Raw genomic sequence first — 25,940 nt, 5'->3', positions numbered from 1 at the left:
TCTACCAAACACAAAACATTTCTTGGTAGTAGTCAATGATGTGCTGATTTTGTAAGTTTCTATTGTTTCCTTCACTCCTAGTTTTAGGCTCGTGACTACATTTGAGATTTAGATATCCAGGCTTCTTCAGGGCTCCGAAGCACACACAGGGTCTAGGTTTTAGAGTGTCTTCACAAGATTTTGCTACCTCCAGTCTTCAAAGAAAAGTAATGGTTCACAGTTTGTTATTCTCAGAGATTTTGCAAAGGCATCTGAACTTATTTTTACTTTATTACTTTTTTAATGTTTACTCATTTTTAAAAGAGAGAGAGGGAGACATAGAAACTGAAGCAGACTCCAGGCTCCGAGCTGTCAGCACAGAGCTGGATGCAGGGGCTCGAACCCATGAACTGTGAGATCATAACCTGAGCCAAAGTCAGAGGCTTAACCGACTGAGCCACTCAGGTGTCCCAAGACATCTGAACTTAAAATACAAGTTTACTTTATCTCAAAAAAGGGAGACCTGGTTAACACAAAGAACCAAGGTTTGTATAATTTTCATCAACAGATTTTCCATCATCTCCAACCAATTCAAGCCTAGAATACCGGTGCCGAATGAAGTTAATTCTTCCCTCTCTGTCCTCTTGATGGAAAGACCAATTCTGAATGGTCCCCCCCCCCTACAAATTCAAAATTCTGGTTCTGAGAATTCCAACAGTGCTCCAGCAGGAGCAGATCTCCGCAACTCTTGGATGATGGACACATCCCAGATACGCTGGCATCTCCCTGCTGTTACCAGATTTCTCTGGATCTCCCCTGGAAAACAAGAAAACGGAGATTTTTAGGAGAAAAGGGAAACAGTATACTCTCTTTCCCAGGAATCATAACAAGCAACGACCAAAGCTGAGGCGAAAAGAATAGTTCTCCAAAATGTATGAAGTGTGTGCATATCTGAACGCCATACCCCTTCTCAGCAAGACCCGGGATTTCCCAGAGTCCATTCACTCAGAGTTGAAATTTCTCTCAAGTTAAATATGGACGGGATCATTGGTCTGGGTTGATTCTGGTTCTATTCGTCAGCAGTGCAAGTGGGCACGAGAGAACCTGGCACAAGTGACAGTCCCGCAACGTTGTTCAAGCTCCTGACTACTCCCCGTGCCACGCCTGTGCAGTGTTCCTGGAGCACTCGAAGATTCTCTGGGTTTGGGTAAGCTCAGGGGCACCCCCTGTGGACAGGATGCCAGGAGGTGTGGCTTCTGTTTCTGCAGAACGACGGGACGGAGCAGAGCGGAGGGTCTGCGGGAGCGAGGAGCGGTGGAAAAGCGAGGAGCCCGGGCGAACGAACGCTTAAAAGTCCGCGGGGCTGGAGAGACCCGGGTTGTCCGTGCGCGCCGGCGCTGCGGGAGCGGACGTGCCCGCAGCGTCTGAGCCCTGCGCCCGCCTCGAGAGCCGCCGCGCGGGGGGCGGGCTCCCCGCGCGCCGGCTCCGGATCCGCGGTCCCATTGGCCCGGGGGCACGCCCGTCTCCGAGTGAGGCTTCGAAAGTTTCGTTGAAGGTGGAGAAGTGCGCGCCCGCCCGGGAGCCGGGGCTGCGCCTCCAGGGCGAGGCTGCACGGCGGCGGCGGCGGTGGCGGCGGCGGGCGGGGGGCGCGCTGGCATCCGGACAGCGTTTGGTTTTCATTTTATTTTTTTTTTAAATTGAGGCCGTGGAGGAGGGAATTGGAGTCGGCCCCACTGGCTGTGTGCTTTGGTCTCGATTTCTGCCCACGCTCGCACCATTCCTCCTGGTGAGTGAGGGACTCGCACCGCCACCCCGCGGACCGATAACTCGAGCCCCGTGCAGGCGGGGATGGTTGTGCGCGCCTGGCCGCTCCCTCCCGGGTCTCTTCGGCCCGAAGCTGGGGGGCGCAGAGGCTGAGCCGCGTCGCCTTTCGGGGATCCGCCGCCAGAAGGTTCGGGACCGCCGGCAGTTACGAGAGCCCGGGCCAAAGGTCGCGGCGTGCGCAGGCGGCGGGGCCCCGGCAGCCGACGCACGTTGGCTTCAGAGGGGATTCTGCAAAGAAAGCTTCCTTTCGCCCCTGAGCGACGCCCCAGGAGCCAGACGGAACGACAGCCCCTTCTAGTCCCCTTTCCTCGCCGTGCCGACCCCCGGGACCCTCCCGCAGTGCCCCCGTCCAGGGCTCTGGCCCCGGCCACCCCCTGAAGAAGCCGCAGCCACCGGGGGATTGGGGGATTTCACACTTCATGGGCCGGCCGAGGGGGCGCCGGGCGCCGGGCGAGGGGGCTACCTAGAGCTTGGTTAGGGGCGGCCGAGCGCCGGGCGAGGCACTGCGGAGGGACCAACGAAGGGTGGCGGAGAGACCTGATAGGGGCGACCGAGAGCCCGGCGAGGAGCGGTCAACAGCCCGGGGAACGCGCCCTCGGGGCGGACAGCGCGGCGGTCCTCTCCGAGGCGATGCCCGGGCGGCTGCGGGCAGCCGGCCGCCCGAGGTCCTAGGTGGGCATGGACCTGGCGCCCCAGTCCTAGGGACCCTCGAACTTCGCCGCTCTGCTTGGACTCGCCGGACCAACGCAATGGCTTCGGAAGTAGTGTGCGGGCTCATCTTCAGGCTGCTGCTCCCCATCTGCCTGGCAGTAGGTGAGTGTGGCCCTCTAGCCGAGGTTACTTGAGGTGCGGGGGGGGGGGGGGGGGGGATGAAGGGGACTCCTGGGGAGGGGGCCAGGCTAAGGAGCAAAGGAAGTTCAGGGCTCTAGGGCTCAGGGACTGGGGAAGTCAGCGCCAAGGTCCCGGTGCCGGCGGAGTCAGACGCTTGCTGCTGTGTCGAGTGCCATAGCAGGGGACTCTCTTCCCGCGCTGGGGCGCAAGATCGGGGTCTCGCTTAGTGACGTGTAGGGTCCTGGCGGCCAGGTTCCGCATGTGTTGGAGACTGTGCTGAATTTAGTTACACGTGGAATTTGTTTCGTGGAGTATTGCCTTGTGCATAAAGGATGCAAATTTATCTGGAAGGCGTTGTAAACCGTCTTCCCAGATACAGTGCAGGATCCTACCAGGGTCCCCTCAGCCCCCTGTCCCCAGACGCACAGCACATGGTGCATGCAGAAGGTATGGACGCCATCTCGCCCCCACTCTATAGCCCAACAACAGTGACGGAAGAAGTGAAGGACTCCGGTCGTTCTGAAAAGAAAAGGAGGAGGAAGGTATAGGGAAACAATGTCCTGAGCTTGCTTACTTTCTTTTATTCCACCAAAGTCCCTCTAACAAAAGCGCTGGATACTGGGGTCCTATGGAGGACCAAGTCCCAGTTCCGCCCTCCAAACACCCACCCTAACAGATCTTTAAAGGGTCAGAGAGCCAGACTGGGGCTCCCTGGGACGGGGGAGGGTTAAGGGAAGGCCAGAAGTGAGCCTCTTCCACTCCCAGTAAAGGATCTCACTATTTCTACAGGGCCTGCTGGGTATTAAAAGCAACTGGGTGTCACGTCTAAAGACTGGCAGCCTGCTTGGAGAGTTTCTGCGTTTCTCCTCTAATAGAAGGTGCCTGTTTCGCTGAATCCCACTTCTAGGAATGACTGACAGCATCAAACTTTTCACTTCCCCCACCAGGGCTAGAAAACAGAGCACCTTTTACCAAGTAGCAGTTGCATTTACAAAGAAAACGTGGCCTTCGGAGAAAAGACCAGCTTTTTGCAGATTGCTAGAGGTTGAGGACTCAAGATCACACCTGTGCTGAGGGTTTTATTTGTGTGAGCAATCGACAGGGGGGCTCTAGAGTGTTTCGAGGGGGTCAATCCCAGCTACCTGGGAGGATTTTGTAGTGCCAGAAACTCCACGGAAAAACCAAAGAAAGCTTTCAGGTGGAAATAGTCTGCAGCAGAGATGCAAAATCCTTGAGCAGCTGGAGGGGTCTGCATGCGTGTGCTCGCCTGCCTTTGCCATTTATTTGAGTTTCAAGGCAGGACCATTTTTCAGGGATCTTGGTCCTTAATAACCAATAACCAAGCATGGAGAGGAGGAGCCCAGCATCCACGAAGTTGATGTGGACCTCTCTCCACCAGTTTGCTTAAGTTTGAAAAGGGAAAAGACTTTGGGAGAGTGATTTTGGGGAAAACAGCACCAGGCTACGTCTGGTGCCTTACATACATATAGGCTCTGGGCATCTTCTGTGTATCTGTAGCGCCTGGCACCGTGCCTGGCACGTTTACTGTTTGCCTAGTGGAAGCCAGTGCCTGAGTTAAACAAGGGGCTTTCAGTATGAGGGTTGATTTGTGGTTGTCCTTGCAGACTGGGCAGGAGGCCTGGGGAGTGGTCAGAGGGTCAAAAGGCAGGCTCTTCCTCTCTCCACAGCTCACACACCCCCCCCCCCACTTCTTCCGGCACCCCAGCTTCTTTCCCTCTCAGCCTCTCCTCAGGGTAGCAGCTCCTCCTGGAGTTCTGCAGGTGGTTACCTGCCACCAGCTCAGGCCACTCTTGCCTGAGTGATGTGACAGCAGGGATTATCCGCCCTTTGCCACCCACCTCGCTCTGGGCTTCGGCCCTTGCAGAACCTACCTAGCTCGCCAGCCCGGAATGTTCCGCGGCTGCTGGGGCCGTGTCCTTTCGATAATCCGGGGGTCTACACCGCAGAGCCCATCAGTGAGACTGTTGAGCTCCGCCCTGCAGAGGGAAAAGGGCGCGCGGCACGCCCACCTCCCGCGCCCCGAGGCTCGAGCCGGCAACTCCAGAGCTGCGCGGAGGCTCCCGGGGTGCAGGGCAGAGCAGGGAGCGCTGCCCGCCGGCCCGGTCCGGCAGGACCCCCGCCCTCCGGCTTGTTCCTCTGCGCCGCGTGGGCCCCGCTCAGTGGCCGGCTCGCGGGACCGGACCTTCCTGGAAGGAGAGCTGCTGCTTCCAGGAACTCAGACGCTAACCCCGGCCCACCCGCCACCCCCGCCCCAAGGCCTGCTCCCCTAGCTCCCGGGAAAGCCGGCTTGGCCCTGTGATCCCGGGCCACCTTCCCTTTCCCGCTCTCGTTTCTGAATTACCGTGGGTCTTATGGGCTAACTGAAGGGAGACTAGCCTGTGCGCCTGTGGGGGTGGGAGGGGGGCGGTGGAGGCCCCCAGCTGGGTCTTAGCCTGTTGCCTACCCCACCCTCGTGGAAAGCCCACCTAAGGGAAGGTGAAGGAGGTACCAGGACCTGGGACCTCGCCCCAGCCTGCAAGAGAGCAAGAGCCCCTTGGGAGGACCTGAGGGCCTATTCCCTGAGGACCCCCTCACCCCTTGGCTTAAGAAAGACAACCACTTCCAGCGACGAGATGCCTTCTAATCATTGCACTTGCAGGGACAAAAGGGGGCTGGGTAGGTGTCACCTGATTTGGGCATTCAATTCGAAACAAGAAGTGGATCTTTTTCAAGGTTATTGGAGGGTTTTCAGGTCTGCTTGCTCCCAAGGTGCTACTAAATCAAATATTCAGGTTTCCCTAATATCCTGGTCACGGAGAGTGCAATGATCTGTTTGCCATTAGAATTGATTTTTACATTTTAGACATCTATTTTTGTATCTGGACAAGGCAGCCTTCAAAGCCAGGCTTTGCAGAAGCTTGTGTATTTTTTTTCTTTTTTTTTTAATTCTCTAACATTGATGTTGAACTTTTTCTGCACGGATATGCTGTAGCCTTTGGGCCTAATGATAGATGCTAAAATTAAGTGCCATTGTGTTTAAACTGATGCTTGAGGTTTTTCTTTTTTTCCTATAGAAAGAAATTTACAGAGAAGTGGTAAGCGATATCAGACCTCTTTTATGTAGGTCTTGTGTGGCTCTTGAGTGTTAAGAGCAAAACAAAAACTATAGTTTAATATGAAATAATATAAATGTTGCTTACCTTCAAAATGAACATCCAGTGATAGACTTTCCCACATCGATAGAAACTGAAAATTTTAAAGATCTCCACAATTACTTATCATTACTTGAGTGGCCATTCTGATTTTTTCTTAAAAATAATAAGTGAAAGGGGTGCCTGGCCCAGGTCATGATCTCACCGGTCAGTGAGTTCCAGCCGCACGTCATTGGGCTCTGTGCTGACAGCTCAGAGTGTGGAGCCTGCTTCAAATTCTGTAAATCCCTCTCTCTCTGCCTCTTCCCCACTCTCTCTCTCTCTCTCTCTCTCTCGCTCTGTCCCTCAAAAATGAATAAACGTTAAAAAATTAAATAATACATGGAAGAAAAAAACAGACAAAACCTTCCGTAATAGTATGAAATCGTTAATAATTATAATAATATCTGGTCATTGTTGAGTACTTTAGACATATTTTTATACTTCTTTTAATATGATTGTACTGTCCCACCCATCTTAAAGTATATGATTTGAGTCTATTCCTGGGTCATATCTGGATTTGTACATTTTAATTCACATGCATCTGACCCATTCATTCCACTTTGCCTAGTGTTGCTTGGAGTTTCCTAATGTCTTGCCTAGAAGAGCCAACTTAACCATTGTCAGGGCAGTGGTCCAGGTGCCGCAAGGCCACAGTGGCCTCATACCTTGTGCTTCCCCTAAGTGAAGTGACTGGAGCTTAGGAAAGAACACAGCAGAACAGCAGACAAAAAGAATCAACCACCCAACTAGTGCTCTGAGAAAAAAAAATCACACTTGGGTAATTGTGCAAATCCCGGAATCATTTCTGAAATTCCCTTTAGAGATAGTTGGATTAACATTAGAGCAAAAACATGGAGTCACTCTTGAAATATGTGTGGGTAGGGCTATCTAAATACAATTTTTTTTCTCCACGGCATCATATGTTTCTCCCTGTGTGGTACGTGCCATGTGGGAAGTCACACACACACCCCAAGAATTCTGTATGATGCCTGGTCAGAGGTCTCCGCTTTGTGCTGCTATAGCTCTTGGTGGTAGGAGGTTTCGGCTGCTGAAGGATGCATTCACAGTGTTGAAAGTTACTTTCTTTTCCCGTTACACCTTCTCAGCCTTATCTAGGTAGATAGTATTTATTACTTTCAGAAAGGAGAAAAGTTAATCGTGGAAAGGGTTGGAAATACATAGTTTAATTCTAAAATAAAATATTTTGTAAGCACAAGCGGACATGGTCATTTTGTTACAGGAGTCGTGGAAGCTGGAACTATGTGTCCAGCCTGTGGTTTATCAGTGTGTCTGTTGCCTTACAGGCAGTATATGCTTGTTCATAGAGATAAGCAGGATGCTTTGGACTTCACCTTTGGGGGCAGAGGTGTTGTGACTTGGCAGTTTCAGAGATCTCCGTTCACATCCCAGTTCTGCCCTTTACCATATGATCATAGAGTTGTTTTTTTCCTTGTTTCTCTCCCTGCAAAAGGGAGTTATTAATGCCTCCTTCCTCGGGTAGTTGTGAGATTGTGGGCACTGCACACCTTGTGTAATGTCTGGCACTCTGCAGGGGCTCAACATGGGAGGTATTATTATTGCATTTATGTAGATGAGCAGAAGAGCAGTGATGCTTGAGGAATGGCTCAGTAGCAATTAAAACTACCAGCTAGTGACCTGGGTCATAAGGATACTGATAAGAGTAGGTAGGATTCATAAGAAAGCAAGTCTGTACCTTCCTACAGCCAAATTACTCCATTGAAAGTTGGTGTGTGTGTTGTAGGAGAATTTTTAGTTATCAGGAGTTTTCACACCAGTTTTACTCATCATACTCACGGACAATTGTGTTCTTCTGGTTAAATATGTTCTCCCTAGAATTGTGCTGACAGTGCTTACTTTTGCCTTTCTGATGCTACACCATTATTTTCATCATCTTTATTGAATATGATTTCATTTATTTATTTTTATATGGGCATCTTCCTTTTAGACCCTCTGCTACTTTAATCGTATATGAAGTTGCACAGTAACAGTATATACTGTTATAACTTTTCTATTCGGGAGAACTTAGAAGAGTGTAGGCACACCTGGATATTTAAGAGCAGTTGATTAAGAACTATATGATGATACAATGTATATAACGTAAAACATTAAATTTTGTAACATTTTTAGATTTACACAATTGTTTTTGAGGATACGGAATCAGGTAGACAAAATAAAACAAGTGTTCCATTGAACGGAGGCTAAACGCAAAGCTGTATCGGGAAACACTTCCAAGTATTTGGCTGTAAGAGATAAGCGTATATGAGGCTTATCACATTCACCAGACCCTCCACTTGGGCCTTTCAGACCCATCAGGACATGGCAGGATCAAGGATGATACCTACTAAGTATCTGTGGAGAGAGCACATCAGACCTTTTTAACAATTTCATAATTGTGAACTATCCCATAATTATCTAACAGGCATGGAGCATTTAGCTAAATCACTTTTAAAACTTGAGTATAATATAAACTTTTGCATATTTTTCTATATATTGGTAGATTTTTAAAAACTATAATAGTAATTTAAAATGTGGCTCAAGTTTCCTGCAGAATATACATTTTTTTTTTTTGTTTGTGTGAAGTTTTCTGATTGCTATTTTTGAATTCTCCATTCAAAATATACTGGTAGGCACAGTTCTGCATTCAGCTAGGATGTTGTGGGTGGACATATTTAAACTTTTTGCTATGTGAGTTTCAAATACTTGATATATTTTATTAAAAAAAATAGTGGATCTGCTCTATCTGTGTGATTAGTTCTGGCTTTCTGTGGCAATTCCACTAGCCCTCTGGGGGTGAAGGTGTTGCTGAGACTTTATCTAGTCTCTCTTTTTATTTTTATTTTATGTTTATTTGCCAGTTTTATTGAGAAATAACTGACCTACATCCCTGTGTGAATATAAGGCGTGTAGCATGAAGGTGTGATTTACGTACATGGTAAAATGATCCCCACCGTAGGTTCAACTAACATCCACCTTCTCAATAGATACCGTATAAAGAGAAGAAAGAAGAAAAGAAGAAAGGAGAAAGATTCTTGTGATGAGAACTCTTAGGATTTCTTCTCTTAACAACTTTGCTGTGCTCACACAGCAGGGATAGCTGTAGGCATCATGTTGTCCATTACATCCTTAGTACTTGTACATCTTATTATTGAAAGGTTGTATCTTTTGGCCAACTTCCTCCAGTTCCCCTACCTCTCTCACTCTCCACATTTTTTAAAAAAGATTTCACACATAAATGAAATGATACAATGTTTGTTTTGTGTTTCTCTGTCTGACTTACTTCACCTAGCATAATGCCCTCGAGGTCCATCCATAATGTTGCAAGTAGTATGATTTCCTCATTTTTGATGGCTGAATAGTATTCCATTGTGTGTGTGTGTGTGTGTGTGTGTGTGTGTGTGTGTGTGTGTGTGTGTTTCCATATCCATTCACGGACACTGAGGTGGTTTCCGTGTCTTGGCTGTTGTAAATAAAGCTGCTGTAAACATGGGAATGCAGATACCTTTCTGAGTTAGTGTTTTCATTATCATTGGATATATTCCCAGAAGTGGAATTGCTGGATGATATAGTAGTTCTACTTTTCATTTTTTTGAGGACCCTTCATGCTGTTTTCCAGAGTGGCCGCACCATTTTACAATCCCACCAGCAGTCACAAGGTTCTCTTGTCTTCACATCCACACCACTATTTGTTAGCTCTTGTCTTCTTGTTGATGGGATGATATTTCACTGTAGTTTTAATTTGCACTCCCTAATGAATAGTGATGTTGAGCATCTTTTCATGTGCCTGTTGGCCTCTTGTATATCCTTTTTAGAAAGATGTCTATCCGGGTATTTGCCCATTTTTTAATTTTTTTTTTTTTTTTGTCTTTTGCTATTGAATTACAGGGGTTCTTTATCAGATATGTGGTTTGCAAATATTTTTCCAATTGCATAGGCTGTCATTCCACTTTTTTGTTTTGTTTTGTTTTCTGTGCAGAAGCTTTTTAGTTTGATGTAGTCCCACATGTTTATTTTTTATTTTATTCTTCATGCTTTTGGTGTCATATCCAAAAATTCATTACCAAGTCTCATGTGAAGGAACTCTGTTCGGATGTTTTCTCCTAGAAGTTTTGTGGCTTCAGGTCTTGCTTTTTAGTCTTTAGTCATTTTGAGTTAATTTCCTTGAGTGGTATAAAATATGGGTTCAGTTTCATTCTTTAATATGTGGCTGTCCAGTTTTTCTATAGAACCATTTGTTGAAGGGACTGTATTTTCTCCATTGGGTATTCTTGGCTCCCTTATCAAATATTAGTTGACTCTATGTGTTTGGGATTATATTTGGGCTCTTGATTCTGTTCCATTCATCTATTTGTCTGTTTTTATGTCAATACAATGCTGTTTTGATGACTAGAGCTTTATAGTATAATTTGAAATCAGGAAGTGTGATGCCTCCTGCTTTGTTCTTCTTTCTCAGGATTTCTTTGGCTAGTCAGGGTCTTTTGTGGTACTATGTAAACTTTAGGAGTGTTTTATCTACTTCTGTTAAAAATGCCATTCGAATCTTGATAAGGATTGCATTGAATCTATAGATGGCTTTGGTGGTATTGCCATTTTAACAGTATTAAGCCTTCCAGTCCAGGGATATGGGATACCATTCCATTTATTTATATCTTCTTTGATTTCTTTCATCAATATCTTACAGTTTTCAGCATAGAAATCTTTCACCTCCTTAGTATTTTATTGTTAAATTTCTTCCTAAGTATTTTATTGTTTTTGATGCCATTGGAAATGGAATCTGTTTTTTTCTTTCTTTTTTGAAAACTTCATCATTAGTGCATTAAGTACTCTCTTAAGGAGTTATTTATCCTGTTACCCAAACTCAGGTGGATTCTCCTTTAAGTATTTTTTCCCAACTCTGAACTCTCCAGTTCACTCCCCCGCTCCTCCCTGCCTTTTGACTTGGTTTGGTCAACACCAGGCTTCTTATCTTCCCCCTACAGCCATCTCTGGTGAGCTCAGTGCAAGCTTCCCCTCCTCTCCTTGACCTGCACATTTACAAAGGCTGTTTGTGCCATTGACCCTCAGGTGCAGGTGCTTTACAAATCAAGTATCTCATTCACAGATGCTCTTCTAGGTTTGTCTTTGCTCTTTCACCTCAGTCAACAGAAGGGTTGCCTTGGGTTCACATCCCGTGTGTTCTGCAGTGCTGGAGAACCTCCAGTCACCATCTTGGCCTCTTGGCCTCATTCAGTCCTTGTCATGTGCTGAGCCAGGTGTGACTTCCCCCTTTTCAAAGCCCTCCAGAATTGATTCTGTAGTATTTGGGGCTTTTGTCAGCATCACTGACATTCCAGCCTCACCCAAGTCAAATCAGGCAAACCAGCGTTGCCATTCTACCTTCCATACCGTACAGGCTTGGTCATCAGCCCAGAAAGTTTGTATTCCTCTCCTGGGAGCAAGTAGATTCTTTTCTCCAGTTGATAGATGACCCTTTCAGCAAGTTTAAAGCAAATACAATTCAATTCTTCCCAAGTCCTTTTTTACTGATAGGTTTCCCAGGGTAGTGAGGCTTAGATAGGATAAACTTTATATCTCTCACATGGTAGTCAAGATGTAGGTGATCCAGAGCTGGTATATTAACTATTCTCTGTGACGTTGCCAGGGGAAGCCACCATTGCTCTGCTACGTTGCAAGTGTTGCATTCATCCCTGTGGTTCAAGATAGCCTGTTCCCATGTTAACGTCAAGCTGAGGGATGGAAGTAAACAGAGAAGGAACACTTCTTCCTCACCCTCTAAGGACACAACCTGGAAGTTGCACGAATCACTTATGTTGTCATCCTGTTAGCTTGAGTTTAATAATATTATTTACCTACCTAACTGCAGGGAAATCTGGGAAATCCATCTTTATTTTGGCTGGTAATGAGTTCAACTAAAAATGGGGGAGGATGGTTCTGTTACAGTGATAGACAAAGAGAGAATGAATATCAGCATACAAATATAAGTCTATGCCTCCTGTAGGTGAAGGTAATTTAATGTGTTTTGCAGACACTGATTTTCTTACCAACCGTCTCCACTTTGCTTCCAGGCCTATAACTAGACTCAGGTACCAGCAGGCTCCTAAAGGTAAGGTACAAAGTGTGATCCATGAGAATCCAAAAGAACTGAGTTTTCTAATTTATAGAGGCGGAAATTTGAGGAAGATGTGTAGGAATGGGTGTTAAGGGTATGGGATAATATAAAGAAGAAACATAAGGTTGGACCTGGCCAAATTTATTGATGTGGAACCACTAAGAAGAAATTCTGGATTCACTGTTGTTACTCTAGAAAGGGCTATGATTGGTTGGTTGGTTGGTTGGCTGGCTGGAGCATGGACAAAAAGGTGACCTACACTAAAAGAAGTTGTAATGCCAGATCTGTTTTAGTAAACTATAGAGGAAGAGATCCAAAGGCTTAGGGAGATTGGAGCGATAGAGTGAATTTACCATGGAAGACCAGTGCACCCACCTGGTCCAGAGGACACATGTTTCTCCACAACTGAGAAATAAAGTTGTGAGGAGACCCTCAAAATTCTTGAAGAACTCTGTGGTTGCTCTTCTCTATAGTAAAATACAGTGGAAACTGCTGCCACTAACTGGGGATCCTTAGATACCATGGGGATATTTGGGTTCCAGGCACCAAGTGGCCCACTTGATTGCCAAAGCCAAGATGGGTGTGGTTATCGTAATGGACAGTGGAGTCAAAGCAGTAATCAGAGTAGTCTGACTTGAGGAGACCTTGGCCTTTGGCTCACCGTTCATGGTGTTCCTAGAAGTTGAATTCTGACTTGGTCTGTATACATGGGAAGAGACCTAGGTGAAGTGAACTGAAGTCTGACTTGAATCACCAACCCAGAGTCTTGGCCCCTCAATCAGTTGCCAGGCTTGAGCTAGTTCACAGACTCAGAACCTGAGTGAAGGGCTTGTGAGGAACAGAATTATCTTTGCTTAGAAATGGCTCAAAGGGCTCTCTGTCAACTAGAACAAAGACTCTACTTGCTACCAGGACAAGAATACAGACTTTCTGGGCTGATGGCCAAGCTCCGTATTGGAGGTGGAATGACAACACTGGTTTGCCTGATTTGACTGAGGTGAGGCTGGAATGTGCTGTGCTGAGAAAAGCCCTAAGTACTCTGCTCTCAGGGTAGCAGGCTAGGTCCCCTTGATGAAGGACCCTCTACACTACCAACTACACTTGCATTTCGCTTTTCCCATTGTATTTCTTTGGGTAGCGAGTGTCTTTATTTAAAGTGTAAATATTTGTGGAAAGATAAGATGACTATTTTGTCATCCACATGTTAGTATAAGTTAGTTCAAATAGCTTATTTTCCCTTTTTCACTTTGTGATGGAATGGACACTTTAACTGAATGGGGAGGCGTAGTTGTTAAATAGTGGGTGTAGGTATGGTCTAGATTCCAGAGATCTTTTTTTCAAGGAGCCATAATACCATGGGTCACTTAGGGGCTTACCAAAGTATGCCAATAAAAAACAGAGCACATTTTTCCTAGGGCTAGCCCTATACACAAGAGACAGAATACAAAAAATCCTTCCTCTCCTTTTATTTGTATTACATGGTTTCAGACATCCAAGGAGAACCTGTTGTGATTAAGTACAGCCCTAAAGTCTCGTTGTTTAGGTACAGATCTTGGCCTGTTGTACAGGCTGTGTGACCTTAATCAAGTTGTTTAACCTCTCTGTTCTTCAATTATTTCATCCATAAAATGAGTTGATAATAATAGTACTTAGCTCAGAGGATTGTTGCAAGGCTTAGATGATAGTGCTCATAAAGTGCTTGATGCAGTGCCTGCCACATAGTAAATATTCAATAAATTTTAGATCTGATGATTAGTTCCAGACTCAGAAATTAGGCATTGCTATTAGCCAAAGGCTGATTTGAGGACCTGCTCATCAGGAACAACATACTTTCAAATGGGCAGATGCTTTGGGGTTCTTTTTTTTTTATTTCTTAAAAAAATTTTTTTTTAACGTTTTATTTATTTTTGAGACAGAGAGAGACAGAGCATGAATGGGGGAGGGGCAGAGAGAGAGGGAGACACAGAATCGGAAACAGGCTCCAGGCTCCAAGCCATCAGCCCAGAGCCCGACGCGGGGCTCGAACTCACCGACCGCGAGATCGTGACCTGAGCCGAAGTCGGCCGCCCAACCGACTGAGCCACCCAGGCGCCCCATTTGGGGTTCTAATCAACTTCCAGGGGAGCTTTGGAATGAGACCTGTTGTAAATTGAAAACTGCCTTTCTTGGGGCACCTGGGTGGCTCAGTCGGTTAAGCATCCGACTTTGGCTCAGGTCATGATCTGCTCTTTGTGGGTTCAGGTCCCGCGTCGGGCTCTGTGCTGACAGCTTGGAGCCTGGAGCCTGCTTCGGATTCTGCGTCTCCCTCTCTCTCTCTGCCCCTCCCATGCTCACACTCTGCCTCTCAAAAATAAACAAAAGAAAAAAGAAAACTGTCTGTCTGGACCCCCTCCTGCCCCCGTCATCTATACTGGAAGCCTCTGCTCCACTGTTTATTGCTACCGCTGGAACAATGTGACATTCGTGTCTTTTCTCTAATTCCCCTTCCCAGGCAGAGTGAGTTGTTCCCTCTGTGTTCCCCTGGCACTTGGTTCATATTATCACAGAGTTTTGTACTTCGTTATATGATTGCTGTCTTCCCTCCCATGTGTCTGCAAGTTCAGGGACCTCACGTAATCCTTCTAGATATCCTCAGCACTCACTTACTGCCTAACAAGTAGTAGATATTTAAAAATATATATCTTATTTGAATTATAGGTTTCTTTGTCCCGTCATTATACTTCAGCTGCCTACCAAAGGCTATAACATCCCGTGAATACTGAAGCAATATTTGCCAATTGAATAAATAAGGAATTCATAGGCTAAACATTTTTCTCTTGAAGGTCTCAGAAGTTAGAAAATCCAGTTAGGTCTAGCATCTTATAGCTATTGGTTTCTACGTATTTGACAAGAACATTCCTAACAGTCTAATTTATACGCGCCACAGCTTTTATTTATTTTTATTTATTTATTTATTTATTTATTTATTTATTTTTTCAACATTTATTTATTTTTGGGACAGAGAGAGACAGAGCATGAACGGGGGAGGGGCAGAAAGGGAGGGAGACACAGAATCGGAAACAGGCTCCAGGCTCCGAGCCATCAGCCCAGAACCTGACGCGGGGCTGGAACTCACGGACTGCGAGATCGTGACCTGGCTGAAGTCGGACGCTTAACCGACTGCGCCACCCAGGCGCCCCTCACCACAGCTTTTAAACTGTGAATTTTATCAACATGTGGATGAATAAATGGTACTTGCTCTGCAGTGAAGAGGGAAGGAAAAACACGTTGACGGTGGTAAAGCTTGACCGGAATGTCATCCTTGAAGTGCATATTATTTTTGAAAATGTTTTCAGCTCTCTTGGAACCACACAAATCGATCTGTTTTCTGTTGTGGCCAAATCCACTAGGTCAGCAGTTCTGGCCACAGGTGCAGGAAGGAGGAAGAGTGTAGAACCTTAACAAGCTGGTAATTTTGAAGCAGAGCTCCATGGACATGAATTATAGATCTGTGCAGCTTTGAGTGGTTCCTGCTCCTGCCATTTTCTTTGTTCCTTCTGTGTTCCCCAGACTGTACCTGCCTGCAGCATTCGCTCTGGCATCCCCTCAGCAACACGTGCCCCTGCTGGAGAATCTAGGCTGCGAGTATTCTGGAAAGGGCCCTGGTCTGAAAGCCTAACGACCAAGTCTCAACCCTATTAATAAAGAGGTTTGTGACTTTGCCAAGTCGCAGAAACTCTCTATTCCTCAATTACATCATCTAGCATATGAGGTGTTCAAGAATGAGAAATATTTTCATAGATTCTCAGAGTAATATTTGTGCACATAATTCTTCTCGTTATTAGAAGATATGACGGTAAAGCATTGCTTTTTAACCGGCACAGCAGAATTTTTACATCTAACTTGTTCTCGCCTCTGAATAACCATCGTACATAAATCGTTTCACACTTTGACCTCAAAGAACTATTAGGAAAGGAAAGGGAAATACTTTTGTATCACTTTAGGTACTTGAGGGTTTTTCACAACGGTTGGTATGAAGGAGAGTTTAGGTTTTGTAATCCTAACATTTCAGTGACTCTCCCTCACTTGCCCTCGACACAGAATCACGCACACATTACCATTACCATTGGTGATGGTAATAACAAGAACCACAAAATGTGCGGTCAGATCTGGTTTAGAATTGGCCGTGTGTAGCTTTGCGTAACAAAGGAATTTTACCACCCATCACTTATGGTCAGACATGTGCCTATAAGGAAAACCAAAATACACAGTTATTAATGGAAGCTAAACGAAAGTGTAGAGACATAGAATTATGGAAACAAAATTTGAATCAGGAAAAGATGTTGAGCAAAATAACAAATTTATCACAAAACGTAGCATTTCAGTGACATTGTAGACCTCACAAGATTTTAGCTGGATGGTTCTATTATCCAACAAAGGACACAGGAGAGGCACAAAACTACGGGTGTGTGTGTAAGTAAGAGTCCAAGCCTGGTGTGGGGAACTGGGGGCTCCCCCATTCTGGCGTTGCTCTCTCTTGGCTTCAGGGATAGCTGTGGGGGTGTGAGCTTCCTGTGGTTCAAAGCCTCTACCCACTCCTCCTCTTTTCAGTCTTTTTTAAATTTAAGGTTTTAAAAGCCTTTTAATTTTGCCCAGCCAGGCAAATCCTGACTCTTGTTGGCCTTGGGGCCTGAAGTCACTGCAGCTGATAAGCACTGAGGCATTTCCAGCTAGAGCCAGGCTTGATATTCCCCTGCCAGACCGAATTGCTGTAACACACAGCCTCTGGTGGGTCATCTTCAGGCAGGAGAGAGGGTGAAAGGTCAGATTACAAGGCAATGGGAAGAGGGATAGTCATAAAATGGGGTTTGTTTCCGGGGAGCCAGTATTTTCCGGAAACCTCCAGCTCCCTAGACTTTATCGTTAACAGCCACAAACCTCTTTAACAATAATTTCCAAAGCATCATCATTCTTGCTGCCACATTGCCTTACAGCATGCTGTATTCTGACCCACGGTGGCATGGTCTAACAACCCCTACCTCATTTCACACTTTGGGCTACGTTCAAACATGAAAACCACTCTTGGCATGCACAATCTCCTACCGTAGAGGTTAATTAAAAGGGATGTGATATAGGCCCCAAAGGTGTTTGTTGAATTGGATATCAAAATATTTTGAGCAATCATCTTTAGAGTCAGTGTTACCATCCAAAGGTATTATCTTATCCTTATGACATTGATCTGTTATCTGTTCCAATAGTCAGATTTGCATATCAGATCTGGTCCCTACATTTACATTTTAAATGTAGTGCTGGTCTGCCACAGCGAGAGCAGTGTGCTAGTCATATTCAGTTAAAGCATCTCTGCAGTACGAGCCCCGCTACAATCATATTTCATAAATTTGAATATGTATATAATGCAATTCTCTTAAAAAGAACATACTTAAAATTGTCATTTTAATAGTCCTTGGTAACTTTGTTTCCTTCATTATTTTTTATTATCTTTTGATTTCCACTAATTTTTTTTTGGCCCCTCTCCTGTTATACATTTCCCAGAATGCACTCAAATAATACAGTAATCCAAGACTGTTTCATAATGTGCCCAGTCTCCCCATCTTAAAATAGCACTGGCTTTTGTTTATTCCAATGTCAAAGAAAACTCATGGTGGGTTTTTTTTTTTTTTTTGCTGATTCACCTCTATCACTTTTGACTTTACTGCTTTCTAGGTTTCTTTTTTGGCAAATGCCCAAGAGGAGTTTGACAGTTTCTTAAAATCTTATTTTTCAGTTCTCAGAATATTACCTTTTCGACTTTCCCACCGGTGTATTCCTGGCTCAATTAATAGCACTTCATTTCAATTCCCAATGAGAACATAAGGAAAGATTTTTTTTTTTTTAAGTCACCCATATTCTTTTTTCTCCTTAAAAATTAAACAACATGGAGGGACACATATAAGAGAGGCTTAAGGGTGATCCGTGGTGTGGATAGCTCAGTGCTGACCCCAGGCTGCAGTCCTCTCTTGTTCCGTGTGTGTCCCCTACTATGTGCAGTAGCAGGGGGCTGGGCTCCTAGGGCTCCTGTTTCTGTGCGGGCAGTAAGCTGTTAGGTGTTCATTAAAAGCCTTTGTCATGGATACACTCATTGTTGTGTGTGTGTTTCAAGCAAAACTAATTAAATTGCAGTTTTTTCATGACTATGCCCATCATTGAGCACCACAGCTCGTCTTCTTGATATCGTTCCTCCATGAGTCCAGAACAAACATGTTTTCTTTTGTTTTCACCATTTTCTCTCTAGAGTGTCCTAGATATCCGTGGCTACGTAAATACAAAGTGTGGTCGTCTCTCAGCAAGTAGAGTTCTAAAGTTTAGAGACTCTCAGAGGTACAGGGTTTCCACTTAGAGGTACTCCGAGGCAAAAATGGAACATGCCCGAACAAGCTCCACGCCTTCCCTCTGAGCTTTTCTGCCTCCAGTGGTAACTACTTCCTCACCTTCTCTTCTCTCCCTTCCTGCCTGGGCTTCCGGGACTTTTCCAGCAAGGTGACAGGTTAGGGAAGAACACAGGCTTTGGGGTTAATCAGACAAGGTTTCAAACTTTTGCCTAACTGCTCATTAGTGGTAAGATGGAGACGAGTTGAAGTTGTGTAGCTTCTCTGAGCCTCAGTTTCCCAGCCTGAAGAATAGCAGAAATCCCACATATTTCAAAAATAATAGTAAGAAATAAAGGAAAGGATGTAAGTCAGGTGCCTAGTACGGTGCAGACAAGTGAAGGGCTAACCGAATTTTCTGGTTAACTTTTCTCTTCCTTTTTCTTCCTCGTGCCTGGGGTCTCTGTCTTCTGAACACTGTACCCTGACTGTGGCCTTGGCTCCTCGGCTTCAGAGCCTTGTGGATTGGTAAGGCTTCAAGGGAATGTGGTTGCCTCCCAGGGGTACCTGGTGTCAACTAGACAAAAAGCTGTGGCCAAAAAGAGGGCAGTTCTGACGATAGGAATTCAGTGACTAATGAGGCTAAAAGAATGCCATTTCTGTTTCCAACCATGGTGATAAAGTGTGTTTTCTGTGGAGCTCATGGTGACTTAAATTCAGTTATAATTCTTTACAGTGGTCACTTAGTCAAATATGCAAAGGGTAGGAACTAAGGTGGACCCACCTTAAATGATGGTAGATGTGGGTGAAGGTTACCCAACGGTGATGCGTCTCAGGTTTGCTGTGTTAAGGCGGTGGTGATACAATATGCAATAAATAAAACTTAGTTCCAACTCATAAAATATCAGGGCCGTATAATACTTGAGTTGTATTTCTTGATTTTTTAATTGTTATTTCAGACACTGAACTTAATAGCCATGAAACGTGTTATGTTTTGAGTTTTGGATATCTTATTTTCCCTAATTGTAATTCTTGTGATACTGAAATTTAGTGAACATATTCCCACTTGGGGTTTAAATGCTAACAGGTAATTTCATAAAAATCTGACTGGAGTTGAATAATTTCCTTTGCCTTTACAGCCTGGTTCCGATTGAGTCTGTTGGGTGTCGAATTAATCTTCCAAGAGTTTCTTTTTTTCTTTTTTTTTTTTTTTTAAGTTTGTTTACCTTGAGAGAAACAAGGGAGCAAGTGAGGGAGGGGCAGAGAGAGAGGATGAGAGAGAATCAATCCCAGCAGGCTCTGTGCTGTCAGCCAGATATGGGGTTCCATCTCATGAACCGTGAGATCGTGACCTGAGCAGAAATCAAGAGTCGGACACTTAACCAACTGAGCCACCCAGGCGCCCCACAAGAGTATTTTTTTTTCAACGTTTATTTATTTTTGGGACAGAGAGAGACAGAGCATGAACGGGGGAGGGGCAGAGAGAGAGGGAGACACAGAATCGGAAACAGGCTCCAGGCTCCGAGCCATCAGCCCAGAGCCTGATGCAGGGCTCGAACTCACGGACCGCGAGATCGTGACCTGGCTGAAGTCGGACGCTTAACCGACTGCGCCACCCAGGCGCCCCATGACGATATTTTAAATACCATCAGGGTGTCAAGAATTTTAATAACATCAGAACTCCCGCTAAAAAGACATTTTCATTATGTGTCACATGGATTTCTAGTATGTGGGGGCAGCCGGCTATGCTATTTTAACTCAGCTCCCAATACACTCAGACTGAGTTATATGACATTTTAATGCAATTGGCCAAAGGTTGAAGCTACATTTGAATTTCTACTGGGTATCTTATGCAACCTTATCGAGAATTCCGAGGGGAGCTTGTAGGCACGCTACAAGTACAAGTACAAGTACAAGATTCTGTTAACTTCCAGGAAGAGATGTTAAGGGGTCATAAGCCTCCTCACAGATCTCCTGTGATGTATTAAAATCCATGGAAGCACACCTGTCAGAATGACTAAAATCAACAACACAAGAAACAACAGGTGTTGGTGGGAATGCACACTGGTGTAGCCACTGGAGAACAGTATGGAGGTGCCTCAAAAAGTTTAAAGAGAACTACCTTATGATCTAGCAATCACACTAGTAGGTATTTACTCAAAGAATACAAGAATACTAATTGAAAAGGATACATGCACTTGTATGTTTATAACAGCATTATTCACAATAGCTAAGATATGGAAGCAGCCCAAGTGCCCATGGTTGGATAACGAAGATGTCACGCGCACACGCGCACACACACACACACACACACACACACACACACACACACACTGGAATATTGCTCAGCTATAAAAAAGAATGAAATCTTGCCATCTGCAATGATGTGGATGGAACTAGAGAGTTTTACGCTAAGCAAAATAAATCAGTCAGGGAAAGAAATTCCATATGATTTCACTCATATGTGGAACTTAAGAAACAAAACAAACAAGGCACCTGGGTGACTCAGTCAATGAAGTGTCCAACTTTGATTCAGGTCATGATCTCGTGGTTCGTGGGTTCGAGCCCCATGTTGTGCTCTGTGCTGACAGCTCAGAGCACCTGGAGCCTGCTTCGGATTCTGTGTCTCCCTCCCTCTCTGCCCCTTCTCCACTCACGTTCTGTCTCTCTCTCTCTCTCTCTTTATTTCTCCCAAAAGTGTATAAACATTAAAATAAAAGAAACAAAGCAAATGAGCAAAGGGAAAAAAAATAGAGACAACCCAAGAAACAGATTCTTAATTATAGAGAACAAACTGATGGTTACTAGAGGGGAGAGGAGATTCAAGGAGTGCACTTGTCTGATGAGCACCAGGTGATGTATGGAAGTGTTGAGTCACTATATTGTACACAGGAAACTAACATAACTCTCTGTTAATTAGCTTGAATTACAATAAAAACTTATAAACAATCGATGGACTCACTAACTGCAGAGTTGTTCTCAATTTGTATGTCTACCAGATGTTAGCTAATTTCTCTATGTGAGAAAGTAACGAGCAAATAAATGAAGTTAAGCTTTGGATATTTTATCAGCATGGACAACAATAGTTAACTCAGAACTAATGCCTTAATTATTGCAACTCATTGACACAATTGGGGAATTCAAGCATATTTGTAAAAATCTTACACATTTTCTTATATTCACAGGCATTAATCTGAGTGGTTCTAGAGTGGGTCACATCAAGGCAGGCCTTGATTCTGCTTAAAACAATGAAGTGACTCATTTGAGCTTCTCACACTCTATGTCACCATTTTTCTACTTTTTTCCACCTGCTGTCAGTTTCATCCGATGCCATAGAAAGTCACTACACAGAGTGAAATAGTCACCAGTTCAGTGACGGCTGAGCATCTGGTACAGAGCCAGCCCACCTTGGTCTGACCCCATCTCTGCAACATTGGATCTGTGTGACATGAGGCAAGCTACTGCGCTCTCTGCACCTCAGTTTTCCCACGTATAAAATGGGGAGAATTATAGGCCCGGTCTCACAGCGTCGTTCAGAGGATTAAATTTAGAAATGCCTGGCATGTTTTAAACCCCGCTATGTAAAATATCCAGCATGTATCCTATGCCTTTGCTGTGGAAAACTTGAAGCACCTGAAATATGAAAAATTATTTGGAATAGTTGATTGATTTATTCAATCTTTTAATAAAGTATAATAAGTGACTGTTTTATGCGTGTGACCGTGTGAGAGGCACCAGAACGAATGAGCTGAAGGAGAAACCAGCTGGTCCTAGGTCCCAGGTATTTTGCGTACGTCACTCCTTATTCATTCTTAGAACTCTCCAAAGCTGGCATTAAATCTTACTTTATAGGTGAAAACACTGTGTTTTAGATAGTTCCGGTGATTTTCCCAGGGTCACAGAGCTACCACTTTGTGTTAAAGTAAAACAAAGATTCCAAAGACTCCAGATCTGTCGTGCTCCCTGACTGTTACTGAAGACACAGGCCAGGGTTTAGCTGCAGGCGGAAGGGGCTCATGGCAGTGTGCTCCCCTGGGTTTGGTAGACCAGCTGGACTCTAGACATTGTCCTGCCTCACTGAGGCTCACTTTGTGATCCTGGCCAAATCTGGTCTCGAACTCAGCTGATGGAATATGGAGTCTGGCCGTGTATCCCAACGCTAATGGCCTTGTGACTCAGTTGTTCCCAGAGAGGGTGGGGGGACCTACCCCAGCCATTTCAGGGTGACTTTGTGCCTCAGAGAGAATGATGCTCAGTAAATCATCCACTGCTCTTCCTCCCCCATGGGACCTTTTGAATTTTATGATGTCATTCCTGTCGGGAAATATTTTTGTTTTACATAAACGTTCAATATCTCAATCCGGTTTTAGGATAAATACAAAGAAAGAGTTTCGTAATTAGATATTTTTGAGAAACACAGGGCTAAATGAATGTAAATGTTCGTTACGGCAACACCATTTAGAGCATAGTATCTGATGCAACGTGTGAGTTTCTAAGAATTTGGTATAACATGCAGTGTTGCCCAGACCTATTTGACCTGGAAACCCTACGGGTTTCCCTTGGCCCTGGTGTCCTTGGGAGCACATACGGGAACATGCTGTAGGAACTTTGGACTAACTGGCAGACTGATGAAGGAGTTTATTTGGGGGTAGGGGTGGCTTTCAGAAGACCCACAATCTCCTTTTTAGGTGTGGCATGAAGCCAAGCCTGACTGGTGGTCCCTGTCAAACCTACTATAGGACAGAATAAATGTGATTGTTCTTTTCTTAACCGTAATTGCTGACTTATGTTTGCACCATGGCTTATTGTAAAAGCAGAGTGGTCAAAGGGAGAGAAACCAGTTAAGAAACTAGACATTCCAGCTGTTGTAGAATGCCTGCAGATAAGCAGGCTCTAAACATTCCAGGCCCAGCAGCACCAGAGTGAAAGGGCAACAAGGGTTAAAATAAGCCCAGCCACGTCCCGTAACGTCCCATCTGGTCTGAACACTGCGGTGGCCTCCAGAGGGTCTTGCTGCATTGTCTGCCTGTGTGCACTTCCTCTTCCATATGCTGGCAACAGTGATCTTTTACACTTAAGTCAGGTAGTCAGATGTCATCCTCGGCTCTACGGCCTCCAGCATTCGTTGCATTTGAAAAGAAACACTAGGGGCGCCTGGGTGGCGCAGTTGGTTAAGCGTCCGACTTCAGCCAGGTCACGATCTCGCGGTCCGTGAGTTCGAGCCCCGCATCAGGCTCTGGGCTGATGGCTCAGAGCCTGGAGCCTGTTTCCGATTCTGTGTCTCCCTCTCTCTCTGCCCCTCCCCTGTTCATGCTCTGTCTCTCTCTGTCCCAAAAATAAATAAACGTTGAAAAAAAAAAAATTAAAAAAAAAAAAAAAAAAGAAAAGAAACACTAAATCCCTGACTTGGCCTCCAAAGCCCATGGTTCCTGCACCCTCTGACCACCCGGGAATTGTCTGTAAAACTCAGATCCAGCTATGTTTGCTCTAAGGTCTTTGCCCTTGTTTTTCGCTCTAAGGAGCAGCTCCCTCTAGGCCTCGGTGTGAATGTCACCCCTTAGGGACATCTTTCCACACCACCTGAGACCCCAGCCCTCACGCACTGCCACACCACGCCATGCCATGCCATGCCACTCGGCTGTAATGGCCTTCACAGTGCTTACTACTCTCCTATCTCTTTCATGTTAGTGAGTTCCTGTATGATTATGGGCATACCTCCTTGTATCGTGCTTCCCGTCACTGTGCTTCACAGATAACCACGTGTTTTTGCACATTTAAAGGCTGTGGCAACCCTGCATCGGGCAAAATGTGTCAGCACCGTTTTTCCCACAGCATTTGCTCACTCTGTGCCTCTGTGTCACATTTTGGTAATTCTCACAATATTTTAAACCGTTTCATCGGTATTATGTGTGTTACGATGGTCTGTGATCGTGATCTTTGATATTACCACTGTAATCGTTTTGGGGGCGCCACGAACCGCACCCAGACAGGACTGCGAACCTGGTGGATGTTGAGTATGTTCTGACAGCTCCGCTGACTGACTGTCCCCTCATCCCTCTCTTTTCCTTGGGCCTCCCTATTGCCCGAGACACGAGAATATTGACATTGGGCTAGTTAATACCCGTACAGGGGCCACTAGGTGTTCAAATGAAAGGAAGAGTCATGTGTCTCTTAGTTTAAGTCAAAAGCTAGAAATAATTAAGCTTAGTGAGGAAGGCATGTCAAAAGTTGAGAGAGGCCCAAAGCTAGACCTCTTGTGTCAAACACTTAGCCAAGTTGTGAAGGCAAAGGAAAAGTTCTTGAAGAAACTAAAAGTGCTGCTCCAGTGAAGACACTAATGATAAGAGAGCAAAACCACCTTATTCCTGATATGGAGAACGTTTCAGTGGTCTGGATAGAAGATCAAACCAGCCACGGCATTCCCTCATGCCAAAGCCTAATCCAGAGCCAGGCCTTCACTCTCTTCGTGTCTATGAAGGCTGAGAGAGGTGAGGAAGCCACAGAGGACAAGTTTGAAGTTGCCAGAGGATAGTTTTGAGGTTTAAGGAAAGGAGCCGCGTAACATAAAAGTGCAAGATGGAGAAGCAAGTGCTGATGTGGAAGCTGCAGCAAATTATCTAGAAGGTCTAGCTAAGATGGTGCAAGAGAGTGGTTCTACAGCTTCCAATATAGACAAAACAGACTTATATTGGAAGAAGACACCATCTAAGACTTCAGAGCTAGAAAGAAGTTAATGCCTGGCTTCAAAGCTTCAAAGGACAGGTTGACTCTCTTGTCAAGCGCTAATGCAGCTGGTGACTTTAAATGGAAGCCAGTGCTCATTTACCATTCTGAAGATTCTAGGGCCCTGAAGAATTATGCTAAATCTACTCTGCCTGTGCTGTAAGTGGAACAGCAAAGCCTAGATGACAAGACATCTGCTTACAACATGAGACCCACTGCTTAGGAAAAAAAAAAAAAAAGATTCATTTCTAAATATTACCTGGTCACCCAAGAGCTTTGATGGAGATGTATGAGATTAATGTCGTTTTCATGCCTGCCAACACAACATCAGTTCTGCAGCCTATGGATCCTGGAGTAATTTTGACTTTCAGGCTTTATTATTTAGGAAATGCATTTTGCAGGGCTATCACTGCCATACATAGTGAACCGTCTGATAGAGCTGGGCGAAGTCAATTGAAAATTTTCTGGAAAGGATTCACCATTCTAAAAGCCATTAAGGGCATTCATGATTCATGGGAAGAGGTCAAACTGTCAACATCAACAAGAGTTTGGAAGAAGTTGATTCCTGCCCTCATGGATGACTTCAGGGGGTTAAGGATTTCAGTGGAGGAAGTCACTGCAGATATGGTGGAAACAGCAAGAGAACTAGAATTAGAAGTGGAGCCTGAAGATGGGACTGAATTCCTGCAATCCCATGATCGAACTTGAATGGATTAGGAGTCGCTTCTTATGGAGCAAAGAAAGTGGCTTCTTGAGATGGAATCTTCTCCTGGCGAAGATGCTGTGAAGGTTGTTGAAATGACAGCAAAGGATTTGGAATATTTCATCAATTTAGTTGGTAAAGCAGCTGCAGAGTTTGAGAGGATTGACTGCAATTCTGGAAGAAGTTCTACTCTGAGTAAAGTGCCATCAAAGAGC

General features: G+C 45.1%; 1 protein-coding gene across 5 annotated transcripts in view; it reads left to right on the top strand.

Annotated features, from left to right (window-relative positions):
- The first annotated feature begins 1,291 nt into the window (after positions 1 to 1,291).
- The window catches only part of LOC112868244 (piezo-type mechanosensitive ion channel component 2), a 473,665-nt gene continuing 449,016 nt past the window's right edge, over positions 1,292 to 25,940 (top strand). For 2 of the 5 annotated variants that reach the window (XM_086682443.1, XM_086682444.1), the window contains exon 1: positions 1,294 to 2,616. In XM_086682443.1, coding sequence (XP_086538569.1) covers positions 2,553 to 2,616 — 64 coding nt within the window. In that variant the 5' untranslated portion in view covers positions 1,294 to 2,552. Of the gene's footprint in view, positions 2,617 to 25,940 lie in introns of all 5 variants that reach the window. The other 3 variants (XM_086682446.1, XM_086682442.1, XM_086682445.1) reach the window with 3 other exon arrangements.

Source organism: Puma concolor, chromosome D3 (genome assembly GCF_028749965.1).
Source record: "Puma concolor isolate L17-30 chromosome D3, mPumCon1.1.hap2, whole genome shotgun sequence".
Lineage (NCBI taxonomy): Eukaryota > Metazoa > Chordata > Mammalia > Carnivora > Felidae > Puma > Puma concolor.
The sequence above is the reverse complement of the archived record's forward strand: the minus strand, read 5'-3'. Positions and strand labels throughout refer to the sequence as shown.